Raw genomic sequence first — 14,594 nt, 5'->3', positions numbered from 1 at the left:
CGGGGGCTCGGTAGCTCAGTTGGTAGAGCACTGGACTTGTGATCGGAAGTTCGCAGGTTCGAATTCGGGCCAGGACGGACACGGGTTAACTTTATGTGCAGACCCAGGGACGGAAGCCATGTCCCACCCCCCGTGTCACCACAATGGCACGTAAAAGTCTAGACCTCGGTCATTCTGCCATAAGTGCAGATGGCTGATACCACCTAAACACGCATACACTTGATTGTGTTTTTCAAAAGCCATGAGGGCGTAAAACTCGAATCATATAACCCATATCTTGTCCTTAAGAGGCGAAATATTTAGCCTGTATGACATAAAGCATTCTCTCTTTTATGAGGTATGAGAAGCAGGTTTGACTGTCACATGGTCGTCAGCTCAGGAAGTCAATACACTTTTTTTTATCCCTTACCCCAAGGTGCTATTTTTAGCTGAGGCGAGACATCAGATCCAATATAACGAATATAAACGCTATTTCATAATGAAAAGAATCAGTTTATTTGTTCTTCTCCTGATAAGCTGTTTAAGATGAGTTGCGCCAAAATTCCACGACAAGGTCGAGATCGATGCTACGCTGTACTGAGCAAGAAAAACACTCTTCTGGCTGTTAGCGCTCTGAACATGAAGCAGTATCTTTTGCAGCTGACTAGCTGTGTTAATCTGTCCCAGAACATTGCCCTTGGAAATGTTTTCTTCCAACCACCTGTCTTCTTGTCGTTCGTTCGTAGATCGTCAGTCCGGACTGCCGGGCAAACCACCTGTCTCTATAGCATTGTCTCAAAACAAAAGTGATCAGAGTTGTCCGTCCCTGACATAGCCCGCGGCGCTGTCGGCGGGTAGTTCCGGTTGTTTTGTTTACGTCCAAAATGACTGAACGAGAGAAGAAGATTAGTGGTGGAGGGAAACGTTACTGTGTCTGCTGTTCAAACTACGCGGGTAAAGACGTGGAAGGGCGGATTGTCATGCGGTTCAATTTTGCAAACACAAACCGGAAGTACCTGCCGTTCCAGGGGCGCAACTCTGTCCGACTAGAGCGTTAGTTTCGAGACAGTGCTATAGATGTGGTGGAGGAAGGAACTCAAAACCAGTTGCCATGTGTTACGTACAGAGGAATCTCTCTTGTGAGACCTCGATCCACAAATCTGAGAAAATCAGATCTTCAACCGGAGAGAATCTTAACAAGTCGCGTAAGGCGAAAATACAACATTTAGTCAAGTAGCTGTCGAACTCACAGAATGAAACTGAACGCAATGCCATTTTTCAGCAAGACCGTATACTCGTAGCATCGTCAGTCCACCGCTCATGGCAAAGGCAGTGAAATTGACAAGAAGAGCGGGGTAGTATTTGCGCTAAGAAGGATAGCACGCTTTTCTGTACCTCTCTTTGTTTTAACTTTCTGAGCGTGTTTTTAATCCAAACATATCATATCTATATGTTTTTGGAATCAGGAACCGACAAGAAATAAGATGAAAGTGTTTTTAAATTGATTTCGACAATTTAATTTTGATAACAATTTTTATATATTTAATTTTCAGAGCTTGTTTTTAATCCAAATATAACATATTTATATGTTTTTGGAATCAGAAAATGATGGAGAATAAGATGAACGTACATTTGGATCGTTTTATAAATTTTTATTTTTTTTTACAATTTTCAGATTTTTAATGACCAAAGTCATTAATTAATTTTTAAGCCACCACGCTGAAATGCAATACCGAAGTCCGGGCTTCGTCGAAGATTACTTGACCAAAATTTCAACCAATTTGGTTGAAAAATGAGGGCGTGACAGTGCCGCCTCAACTTTCACGAAAAGCCGGATATGACGTCATCAAAGACATTTATCAAAAAAATGAAAGAAACGTTCGGGGATTTCATACCCAGGAACTCTCATGTCACATTTCATAAAGATCGGTCCAGTAGTTTAGTCTGAATCGCTCTACACACACACACACACAGACACACACACACACACACGCACATACACCACGACCCTCGTCTCGATTCCCCCCTCAACGTTAAAACATTTAGTCAAAACTTGACTAAATGTAAAAAGGTGGTTTGGGGGGGGGGGGGGGGGGGTTGGGGGGGGGGGGTTTGGGGGGGGGGGGAGAGTAATTTCAAGAGGTAAGCTGTTCTGTTCAGACTATTTGAAAAAACAGCTCGGGTCTTAAAAGAATCGAGGTAGCTTTAAATTGGGTAGTCTTAAAGGTTCTAACTGTTCTGGGACATTTTACAGCACAGAGAAACATTGCTTTTATAGTAAGGTCCTGTAACATTGGGTCAGCTGTACTATAGAAGACACAAAGAACTGACTTGTTTTTGCATGTTTGTAGCCCATTTTTAGCATTCAGAATTGAGTGTTCTCGATCTTCCTCTGTTATGTTTAGTGTGAAGAAAGGCTGTTAAAAACTGAATAGTGTTGTAACGAGTGGCCGAAGCACATCAATGACCTTTGGAGGCAAAGCCAGTCAAACAGGATTAAGATTTTAGAGCTAAGTTAATACAAAAACTGCGTAAAGGTTTCACCAAGAGTATACCAGGAGACAGCAGCTAGGAGCCAGACCCTATTACAAACAGAATGCTACAATTGACAGGTGTCTAACCAGCGACGTAGAAGAAACGTTGAGCTACTATAAGTAGCAAGCGGCCTTCAAGGGCAGACAACTCTACCAGTGCAGAGGCTGCTGTGAAGGGAGACTACTGCATCACCCTGTGACAGTGTTCTATTGAGTTGGTATCAAACATATAAGACCTTTAAGAATTGTGGATGTTCTACAGGTTCTGATATTACACATGCGCATCGCCCAAAAGCGGTGTATGGCTGCGTAAATAACGGAGATAAAATGGTCATGCACTTACATTCCCACTCATGCTAAAAGTGCACGTGGGAGTTTTAGCCTATGAGCGAAGAAGAAGAAAAGAATGATAAACTGCTATAAATGTGCTCAGAATTGTATAAGATTGCACTATTTGCTTTCTGGTAGCAGTCATGGTGTTCCCCCCGCGGGTTAGGGGGAAGAATTTACCCGATGCTCCCCAGCATGTCGTAAGAGGCAACTAACGGATTCTGTTTCTCCTTTTACCCTTGTTAAGTGTTTCTTGTATAGAATATAGTCAATGTTTGTAAAGATTTTAGTCAAGCAGTATGTAAGAAATGTTAAGTCCTTTGTACTGGAAACTTGCATTCTCCCAGTAAGGTAATATATTGTACTACGTTGCAAGCCCCTGGAGCAATTTTTTGATTAGTGCTTTTGTGAACAAGAAACAATTAACAAGTGGCTCTATCCTATCTCCCCCCTTTCCCCGTCGCGATATAACCTTGAACGGTTGAAAACGACGTTGAACACCAAATAAAGAAAGAAAGAAAGAAAGGTGTCATCAGCCTCCTGCACTTATGGCATAATGACCAAGGTCTTTAACATGCCACTGTGATGACACGGGGGTGGCACACGGATACCGTCTCTGCATGTGTCTGCTCATGAAGTTGACCTGTGTCCGTCCCGGCCTGGATTCGAACCCGTGACTCTAGGAATCACAAGTGCAGTACTCGGTAAATGAGCTACCCAGCCCCCATGGCCAAAGCAGACATTGTTTAGGTAGAAAATTACATGTTGTGATGAGTAGAATTCTTAAGACATGCTCAATACTGTCTGGTTATATTACAGGGTCTTTGTTAGGACTGAAATCAAGGTGACATGGGCCACACAATTGTCCCTCTGTTTTAACTGGTTATATTACAGGGTCTTTGTTAGGTGAAATCAAGGAGACATGGGCCACACAATTGTCCCTCTGTTTTAACTGGTTATATTACAGGGTCTTTGTTGGGACTGAAATCAGGGAGACATGGGCCACACAATTGTCCCTCTGTTTTAACTGGTTATATTACAGGGTCTTTGATAGGTGAAGTCAGGGAGACATGGGCCACACAATTGTCCCTCTGTTTTAACTGGTTATATTACAGGGTCTTTGTTAGGACTGAAATCAAGGAGACATGGGCCACACAATTGTCCCTCTGTTTTAACTGGTTATATTACAGGGTCTTTGATAGGTGAAGTCAGGGAGACATGGGCCACACAATTGTCCCTCTGTTTTAACTGGTTATATTACAGGGTCTTTGTTAGGACTGAAATCAAGGAGACATGGGCCACACAATTGTCCCTCTGTTTTAACTGGTTATATTACAGGGTCTTTGTTAGGTGAAATCAAGGAGACATGGGCCACACAATTGTCCCTCTGTTTTAACTGGTTATATTACAGGGTCTTTGTTAGGTGAAATCAAGGAGACATGGGCCACACAATTGTCCCTCTGTTTTAACACCTTCAAGAACCTCACACAGATTTGCTAGGTCTTAGTGAAGAAGGTGTCTAATTCATTACACAATTCACACTTACTCGATGTTCTTTTTTAGTTGCCAAGAGGTGATGAAAGGTTGGAAAATATGTAAAGATTTTGTTTATGAGAAAATACACGTTGCCATTATTTTGAATGAAGAAAATGTATTTTTGGGTTATTTTAGGGAAAGTTTGAAAAATGATTATATTTATTTTGTGAATTATTGTATTTTAATTACCAAAATGACCATTGGAAAATTTAAATATGGGAAAAAGTTAGATTTGGGTGTATTATTGGAAACTGAGCTGAACATTAGGAATAAATTTATGTATCCCCCGCGGGTTAGGGGGAGTCCCATATTGATTGGGACTAGAAAGAATTTATCCGATGCTACCCAGCATGTCGTAAGAGGCGACTAACGGTTCTGTTTCTTTTCTTTTGTCTTATTTCTGCCTTACCAGTCCTTTCACCTATATTTCCTTCCAAGAAAACTCTCCCTACTATTCCCTGCAGTTTTCCAATTCTTTTCTTGTTGTCTTATTTCTACCTGACTGGATCCATCACCTTTATTTCACTTACCAAAAGTCTTCTTTTCCACATCCTTATTTCTCTGCACCCCGCATGTCGTATGAGGCGACTAACGGATTCTGTTTCTCCTTTAACCCTTGTTAAGTGGTTCTTGTATAGAATATAGTCAATGTTTGTAAAGATTTTAGTCAAGCAGTATGTAAGAAATGTTTAGTCCTTTGTACTGGAAACTTGCATTCTCCCAGTAAGGTCATATATTGTACTACGTTGCAAGCCCCTGGAGCAATTTTTTGATAAGTGCTTTTGTGAACAAGAAACACTTAACAAGTGGCTCTATCCCATCTCCCCCCTTTCCCCTATCCCATCTCCCCCCTTTCCCTCGTCGCGATATAACCTTCGTGGTTGAAAACGACGTTAAACACCAAATAAAGTAAAGTAAATAAATTTATGTTATGATTATTTTTATTTATTTATTTATTTAAACATATTAGTTTACTGATAAAGTTTGTTGATTTAAAAATGTACACATTTGACTGAGAAAAGAAAAGCCACACACAACAACAACAACAACAACAAAATTAGGCAAAAAATAATTGTAGTAGCAAACCTGCATGCAACTGAGGTTTAAAAAAAATAAGAGAAAAATAATAATAATAATAAAAAAAAAAAAAATTAAAAATAAAATTAAAAAAAAAGTCTCAGTGGAGAGAAGGCATCTCAAAATGGAGGCAACATTCCTGGCTTTTGGAAACGAAATGTTGTGAATACAATATCTTGAGAACAATTTCCGGTATTTTTGTGAAGAAAAATGTAGTCTCCGAAAACGTCTTTCTGGAGAGAAGAAGTCCTGGAATACTGGAGATTGTGACAATTTAACAGAGGTTTCACTGTAATGTCTGGCCATGTGGCAAGGCCAGTCCTGTGGATCATGTTACTATACTTTTAAGACCTCCAAAAATCGGAGAAAATCAGGTCTTAAAAAGGAGGGAGCCTTAGAATGGAGGTAAATTTACAGACGTTATGAACAAAAAGTGGGCAAAACAACAATTAGGTCTTGAATAGGCCGGGGGTTCCTCTTTAGTACTGTGTGGTAATGTGAGAAGGCTAATCCTGAAAATAATGTTGGTAGTGTCTGGGTGTTTGAGGAGCTTATTAGTCCTGATGGCGTACACTGTCAGCTTAATACACTACTTTACAGACATTGTAGAGAATTGTATTTTTTCTTATAACATCACACATGTTTCAAGAAGAGTTCTAAGAAACATTGCATGTAAACTCAGTTGTGGAGTAAGTCTACATGGTGTAATATAATTGGGGAGACAGAGGCCTGAGCTTCATTATTTGTTTGAAGCTTAAAGCCATTCCAGAAAGTAGACATCATGAAATACAGAAAGAAAAGGAAGGAATTTCAAGCCTGCCTAATTAGATCTGGAAAGAAGATATTCTTCTTGAAAGAAGTAGACTTGTTAGTGTGAGCTAAGCTGTGATGAGATGGCTGGGAGAGAATTAAACTGTTAGTGATATGTGGATTTGGTAGCCAAGGGGATCTTGTAAGCAATCTGTTATTGCTTTAGATAGGGGCGTAATTTTGATGGAGAAAAATGAGTTGAGGACCTAGCTTGTAGACACTTTCATTTGTAAGTTGTGAGGATTCACTCATTTTCAGGATGTTGTTAATATCAAGCTATGCTTGTGGATCACTTTCAAAAACCATGCATTCACATTTAGTGTTAATCATTTTATAACGTCATTTCTGTAGGTTATGTTCAAGAGTATATATGGACAAAGTACATTTCTAAAAGCGTTATTTTAGCTGTGTAATGCCTGAGACTCCAAGCAAATAGAAAGAGTGAGAAATCCAATGAAACAGCAAGTCAATGTGACAGCTACTGACTGGTTCTTGTAAGATATAGAACCCGTTCATGTTAGCCAGAATCAGAGGCCTATATTTGACGCAGACTTTGTGTGCTTTTGCTTGGTTTCCATGGCGCCATCAGATCAGGCTGTCTTGGGGTAGTGGGAAGGGTGGAGAGAAGAAAGAAAGGAGAGGGAATCGACAGTTTTGATAAAGGGCTGGGGTGTCTTATGGTATCCAGGTTTGTGTAGCTGGGTAGCTCGGCTGGGGAGAGGAATTCGTGTGGTGTTTGCCCCAGCCGTCTTCAAGGTGCACAATGTTTGCTGACTAAACACCCCTGGCTCCGCTGCCAGCAAGATTCAAACCTACTACTTTCCCTTCTCTCTCTCTCTCTCTCTCTCTGCCCTCTGGAGTTCTTTCCCCTGTCCCACCCTATAACTTCCTTTTTGCTACCCCCCCCCCCCTTCCACTCCCTCCCCCATCCTCAATGCCCATACATACAAACTCTCTCTCTCTCTCTCCCCCCACCCCACCCCTTCCATCCCAAATGCCCATACATACAAACACTCTCTCCCTCCCTCTCCCCCTCCCCCTCCCCCACTCCCTTGTCCCTCCCTACCCCTGACAATGTGCCAATGCTGAGTGATTTCATTTGATGTGGAATTGTCAGTGGAATCAGATTGGTACATCTGAGGTATCCCTGGCCTGGGAAGGGGAGTGTGTGTGTTCACTACAAGCTGTCTCTCTCTGCCTGCCTGGTGGTATCAGGGGCTTATGCAGGTGCTCGTTCCCTGTGTAGGTATGCTGCCACGTCCCGGCTTACACTCTTCTCTCTGGATCTAGTCACTTCTTCATCTTCTTCTTTGGGGCTAGCACGGCTGGAAGGTAAATGTTCATGTCAGATAATTTATTAAACCGTCATTTTGAAGCATTGATTTGATGTTTTTTTCTTCTTCTGCATTCTTGGACTCATGAAACTCCCATGGACACTTTTTTGGGTTTTTTTGTGTGCACAAGTCGGATTTTACGTGTATGACCGTATTTACTCCACCTTATAGGCAACCATACGCAGCTTTCGGGGGAGATTTTGTGTTCAAGTTAAGGAATGGGAGTGGTGGTTTAAATTCGGTGCGGTTACAAGCTTTTTTCATGGAGATGATTCACGAGGCCTTTTCAAACGGTTCTAAATTCCAGAGCATTGTGAAAAGGGCAAAGCAATTAGTGATGGAGTGATTTTGTCAGTTTAGACGATAATACCTATAATGCTTGCATGTGTACTGAAGGCAGGTAATGCAGGTATACCAGGTGTATTTTAGGTGTGTCATCAACATTCTGAGTGACTGATATTGAGCCGACATAATTATTATTCCAGTGTTGTTCCCAGGCCTCGGTCTTCGGTCATTCATGCAAACGTTTTTGATCTGACACATGGTTTTGCCCCTAGGCCGGTCAAATGTATGATAGTTTTGACACACAGAACGTCTTTTGACACTACAATTTGTTTCTTCTGGCCAGGACATTTTGGACAGATATATTTATATTTTGAATCTAAGTCAAACTAACCTATTGTCTGGGAACAACAGTGTTATTCATGTCTGTAGCCAGCCCTGTTCTACTGCCCTTGGCCTGAGTTTAGAGGTTGAATGCATTGTACCTGTGATTGATGGCTATTTATTGCGACATCCCTCGGTCAACAACTGTGATGCATGACCAATTGAACGCAGAAGAACTTGAGAAGAAGATTGCATGGTGCGAGTGGTGCCAGTCAGTCATGCGTCTTTTGAGGTGGTCATCGCTATTACCCAATATTGACGGACTGTGTGATGATATCTTCTGCTATGGTCTGTTGAGACAGTGATATCAAAATCGAGACCGGAGGTCGAGATTTTGATATCACTGTCGAAACAGACCAATGGCTGTTCCATATCCCTCCCTCTGATTATTATTTCTTTTTGTTCACTCTTTTCTTGTACTTTTCAGTATTTTAAAATGTCTTTCCTTTCAAAAAGTCTTTAGTCACTTGCTCAACTAAATTCTGGGATAATTACATTTTCATATATACTTGTTTGTTTTTAAATTTAGGTGTTTTTGTTTTTGAAGTGGAGAAGCAATAAAGAGGTCGTCGATATCAAAACTGATATCGACGGAAATGTTGTCGATATCACTTTTGCACTGAGCTCAGTTTTGCCCAATTGACCAAATAGCAATATACACTGATGTCAGTCAGTCATGAGTCTTTTGAGGTGCATGGTCATCGCTATACACTGATGTCAGTCAGTCATGGGTCTTTTGAGGTGGTCATCGCTATACACTGATGTCAGTCTTACAGCAGATTTTCCGTCGATTGGATTGTTTATGTATGTACATCAGCTTTCGCTATCACCGTGCCTCTGCATTCCTCAGGCATAAGTCCCTCCCTTAGACTGATCAAGGTAGCCACACATGCATGGGTGACTCATTTGCATGAGATCTTGAGAAACTGTGCTGCAGCTGAAATTAAGCTAAGCTTGTTGTGTGCATGGGCTGATTATTGTCAAAACCCAAAATGGATCTGATTTCCTGCATGTAGGAATGATGATTACTGAATAGTTTTGACTAGACTAGTCTGACAGTCAATTAAGACTGTCCAAAAAAAGTAAGTGATGACCTTTTAGCCCTCACAGGAGACAATGTGGAGATTAAATATATGTGAGACGTTCGTTTGCTGTTTGTTGCAGTCACAAGGCCTGGAAGGCAGAGGTGTCAGAGGGGACCCACCTGGTGTGTCGCTGGACCCTAGGAGGAGAGTATGACAGTGGCTTCACAACTCTCTTACAGGTAGGTCTCTTACAGGTATGTCACTTTCAGGTGTGTCTCTTACAGGTGTGTCTCTTACAGGTGTGTCTCTTACTGTTAGGTCTCACAGGTGTGTCTTTCACCGGTGTGTCTATTACAGGTGTCTCTTACAGGTGTGTCTCTTACTGTTAGGTCTCACAGATGTGTCTCTTACAGGTGTGTCTCTTACAGGTGTGTCTCTTACTGTTAGGTCTCACAGGTGTGTCTCTCACAGGTGTGTCTTACAGGTGTGTCTCTTACAGGTGCCTCTTACAGGTGTCTCTTACTGTTAGGTCTCACAGGTGTCTCTTACAGGTGTGTCTCTTACAGATGTGTCTCTTATAGGTGTGTCTCTTATAGGTGTGTCTCTTACAGATGTGTCTCTTATGTGTGTGTCTCTTTCAGATGTGTCTCTTATAGGTGTGTCTCTTACAGATGTGTCTATCGGGTGTGTCTCTTACAGATGTGTCTCTTATAGGTGTGTATCTTACAGATGTGTCTCTTATAGGTGTGTATCTTACAGATGTGTCTCTTATAGGTGTGTCTCTTATAGATGTGTCTCTTATAGATGTGTCTTTTATAGGTGTGTCTCTTATAGATGTGTCTTTTATAGGTGTGTCTCTTACAGATGTGTCTTTTATAGGTGTGTCTCTTATAGATGTGTCTTTTATAGGTGTGTCTCTTATAGATGTGTCTTTTATAGGTGTGTCTCTTATAGGTGTGTCTCTTACAGATGTGTCTCTTATAGGTGTGTCTCTTACAGATGTGTCTCTTATAGATGTGTCTCTTATAGGTGTGTCTCTTACAGATGTGTCTCTTACAGATGTGTCTTTTATAGGTGTGTCTCTTATAGGTGTGTCTCTTACAGATGTGTCTCTTACAGATGTGTCTTTTATAGGTGTGTCTCTTATAGGTGTGTCTCTTATAGGTGTGTCTCTTACAGATGTGTCTCTTATAGGTGTGTCTCTTACAGATGTGTCTCTTATAGGTGTGTCTCTTATGTGTGTGTCTCTTTCAGATGTGTCTCTTATAGGTGTGTCTCTTATAGGTGTGTCTCTTATAGGTGGGTCTCTTATAGATGTGTCTTTTATAGGTGTGTCTCTTATAGATGTGTCTTTTATAGGTGTGTCTCTTACAGATGTGTCTCTTTTCGGTGTTTCTCTTATAGGTGTGTCTCTTTCAGATGTGTCTCTTTCAGATGTGTCTCTTACAGGTGTGTCTCTTTCAGATGTATCTTTATCGGGTGTGTCTCTTTTGAGTGTGTCTCTTAAAGGTGTGTCTCTTATAGGTGTGTCTCTTTCAGATGTGTCTCTTATAGGTGTGTATCTTACAGATGTGTCTCTTATAGGTGTGTCTCTTATAGGTGGGTCTCTTATAGATGTGTCTTTTATAGGTGTGTCTCTTATAGATGTGTCTTTTATAGGTGTGTCTCTTTCAGATGTGTCTCTATTGGGTGTGTCTATCGGGTGTGTGTCTTTTGGGTGTGTCTCTTACAGTTGTGTCTCTATCGGGTGTGTCTCTTTTGGGTGTGTCTCTTACAGGTGTGTCTCTTTCAGATGTGTCTCTTATAGGTGTGTCTCTTTCAGATGTGTCTTTATCGGGTGTGTCTCTTATAGATGTGTCTTTTATAGGTGTGTCTCTTATAGATGTGTCTTTTATAGGTGTGTCTCTTACAGATGTGTCTTTTATAGGTGTGTCTCTTATAGATGTGTCTCTTATAGGTGTGTCTCTTACAGATGTGTCTCTTAAAGGTGTGTCTCTTACAGTTGTGTCTCTTATAGATGTGTCTCTTATAGGTGTGTCTCTTACAGATGTGTCTCTTAAAGGTGTGTCTCTTACAGTTGTGTCTCTATCGGGTGTGTCTCTTTTGGGTGTGTCTCTTAAAGGTGTGTCTCTGACAGGTGTGTTTCTTACAGGTTTGAAAACAGTTTATACTTGCTGCCAAAGCTATGTTGTCAAGAACAGAATGGTTTCCAGCAATTGCCGCTAGATGTAGTGAAAAAGTTGAAAATTTTTTGTTCTCCTCTTAATAAAGATTGTCTTTTTTTTATCTTGTCTTGTCTTGTCTTGTCTTGTCTTGTCTTGTCTTGTCTTGTCTTGTCTTGTCTTGTCTTGTCTTGTCTTGTCTTGTCTTGTCTTGTCTTGTCTTGTCTTGTCTTGTCTTGTTCCGTTATTAGGTGGACCTTACATTGCAGATACCCATGTGAAAGCTTCTGTGTCTATACATGATTATCTGCGTGTATGCCTGTGTGCGTGTATATGTATGTGTTTGAGCATGTGTACTCATTTGTTTGATTCTTTGTGCATTTGTTACCCCCAGTATGAGCGAGGGTTCAGAGCGGAAGGGACCTACAGGGTGGGTATCTACTGTCAGAATGACGTCAGCCAATCATCAGCCGCCCTGAATGTCAGTGTCACCTACCCCCTCACCAGGCTCCGCCTCCATGTCCCTGTCGCCGCCCACTCTCATCCCACCCCCATCACCATCACTGTTCATGGCGGTCGCCGTTTCACCATGCTGTGTCACTATGGCGACGGAACGGTGGAAGAGTTCAAGTCATGGGAAGAGAAAGCGGTCAGCGTACTAGTAGGGTGGGAAGACTGGCAGGAACAGATTCCAGCGTACAACGTCACTGTCCAACACCTCTACGCGGCTGTAGGGGTCTACCACATCCAGGTCAAAGTGTCCAACAACATTTCTACTCTCACACGACACAAGCGGGCAGTTGTGGAGGAGGCCATCAGCGACATTGAGCTGTTCTCAGATGTCCCCCCTGTGGTCAACGTCGCGGAGAAGAGAGAGTGGATGTTCACTGCAGTGGTGGGGTCCGGGGACAACCTGCAGTTTGCGTGGGACTTCGCTGGCCCCTCCTTCCATGAGCCGCCTATCAGGTAGGTTTTATCGGCTGTGAAGCTGTTGTTATAACTGCCCGTAGCTGGCTGTTGCCTTTAAGGTTTGCACCTGTTTGTAATACAGTAGAACCCCCCTTTAACAACCTCCATAATCTGAGAAAATCAGTTTGTCTAAAGGAGAGGGTCTTCTTCTTTCTTCTTCGATCATGGGCTAAAACTCCCACATTCAATCATGTTTTTGCACGAGAGGGTCTTAACCCCTTCACTGCCACAGTATAACAGCATTTTGGTATTGCTGTGCGCCAGGGCAAAATTTCGCTTTCTTCGGTAGGTTCACTAATCTGTTCACTGCTCGATCATTTATTGAGATATCTCTTAGATCTTTGCCATGTGTTTTGCTTATACCCTTGGCTATTATAGGATGACATGATCATTGGACTTTGTTTGTGATTGTTATAGTAAACATTGATATAATGACCATTTTTTGTCAAAAATTACAGTTTCCGGACTTACACACACACACATTGCAGCACATAAAACCACACAAAACACTGCTAAAACTGGTGTCAAACATCAGGTACTCACATTACAGCCCATAAAAGTATTCTTCTGTGTGGTAATCCATAAATCACTTCTTGTAGAGCTTCCAGAACACTGTATCGCTTGAAAACAGGTCTACGAGTTGAGGTACGACTTTCGGCCGCCATTGTGAATACTGATAGATCGGTTCTATGTCTAGGCACAGTGGTGAGTTGTCAACACATGGTAGTAGCTTATCCGAACGGTCTATGGGAAAGAGCTGTGTTTAGAACCCCTTCAAGTACTTGGATAGTGGTTAACTCCCATTTAGTTTTCAGAAATGTCCTGAAATGTTATTGACACAAATCCCACGTACGAGATACGGTTATGGGCGTACGACAAACCAAAAATGACCACGTATTACATACGGGGTGGGCAGTGAAGGGGTTAATCCCTGGAGCTTCTTTCCGCCCACAAAGGTTATGAACAAAAAGTCGGAAAAACAGGGTCTTAAAAGGGAGGCTCCACTGTATTGGTGAATGGCTAAAAGATGGCTAACTTGTCTTTCCCTGTCAGCGAGGGGAACACCAGTGTCGCCACCCACACTTTCTTCACCGCTGGTGAATACCCAGTCACAGTCAAGGTGTCCAACCACCTGCAGAGGGCACCAGTGACAGCCAGCCTACCTGCACCAGTGATCGTGCAGCACCCAGTGACCTGGATCAACCAAACAGTTAGCGTGGCAGGGAAGCTTCTGGACATCCCCGGAGCGTTTTTCCACCCACAGCGCAACTCGAGTGACAACGTCACCTTCAAGGCACAGTAAGCCACATTGTATCACTCTGTCTCTCTGTGCCTCTGTCTCTCTGTGCCTCTGTCTGTCTGTCTGTCTGTCTGTTTTTCTCTCTATCTATCTCACACACTTACCCTCCCTCTCTTTCTTATTTACACCTCCGGTATAGGGGTGTGTATAGGATTCGGTCGATGTGTTTGTTTGTTTGTTTGTTTGTTTGTTTGTGTGTGTGTTTGTGTTCGCATATAGATCTCAAGAATGAACGGACCGATCGTCACCAAACTTGGTGAACAGGTTCTATACATTCCTGAGACGGTCCTTACAAAAATTGGGACCAGTCAAACACACGGTTAGGGAGTTATTGGTGGATTAAGATTCTACAAGGACTTATAGAGGGACATATTAATGGTCAAAGGGAAATAACCTTCTCAGTTGGTGGCAGTGAGAATGGTATGGACGGGGGTGTTTTTCCTACCTCGGAGGAATTTCTTGGTTTTTTTATCTTTCTCTCTCTCTCTCTCTCTCTCTCTCTCTCTCTCTCTCTCTCTCTCTCTCTCTCTCTCTCTCTCTCTCTCTCTCTCTCTCTCTCTCTCTCTCTCTCTCTCTCTCTTTTTTATTATGCTCACATAATGCTCCATATCAACTTTGCTTCAACACTTTGGGATAACTGCAGTGATGTTCATCTCAAACGACTCAATTCTCTTCATCGCCGTGCTGCAAAACTAATTCTGCATGAGTCAAATAAGCCAACAGATGATAAATTAAAGCTCCTTAATTTCCTTCCCTTGAAAGATCAGTTGACGCTAAACAAGGCTGTCTTTATGTACAAAGTAATTAACAATAATGTTCCTGGATATTTAAAATCACATTTCAGACATGCCACAAAAAGATATGGGTCCCAG

General features: G+C 42.0%; 1 protein-coding gene across 1 annotated transcript in view; it reads left to right on the top strand.

Moving 5' to 3' along the window:
• The window catches only part of LOC138983079 (polycystin-1-like), a 97,923-nt gene that overhangs the window by 64,435 nt on the left and 18,894 nt on the right, over nucleotides 1-14,594 (top strand). The window contains exons 11-13 of the mRNA XM_070356485.1: nucleotides 9,431-9,530; nucleotides 11,848-12,419; nucleotides 13,476-13,721. Coding sequence (XP_070212586.1) covers nucleotides 9,431-9,530; nucleotides 11,848-12,419; nucleotides 13,476-13,721 — 918 coding nt within the window. The remainder of the gene's footprint in view (nucleotides 1-9,430; nucleotides 9,531-11,847; nucleotides 12,420-13,475; nucleotides 13,722-14,594) is intronic.

Source organism: Littorina saxatilis, linkage group LG12 (assembly GCF_037325665.1).
Source record: "Littorina saxatilis isolate snail1 linkage group LG12, US_GU_Lsax_2.0, whole genome shotgun sequence".
In the NCBI taxonomy this organism is placed as follows: domain Eukaryota; kingdom Metazoa; phylum Mollusca; class Gastropoda; order Littorinimorpha; family Littorinidae; genus Littorina; species Littorina saxatilis.
Note: the sequence above shows the minus strand (reverse complement) of the source record. Positions and strands in the feature narration are given on the sequence as shown.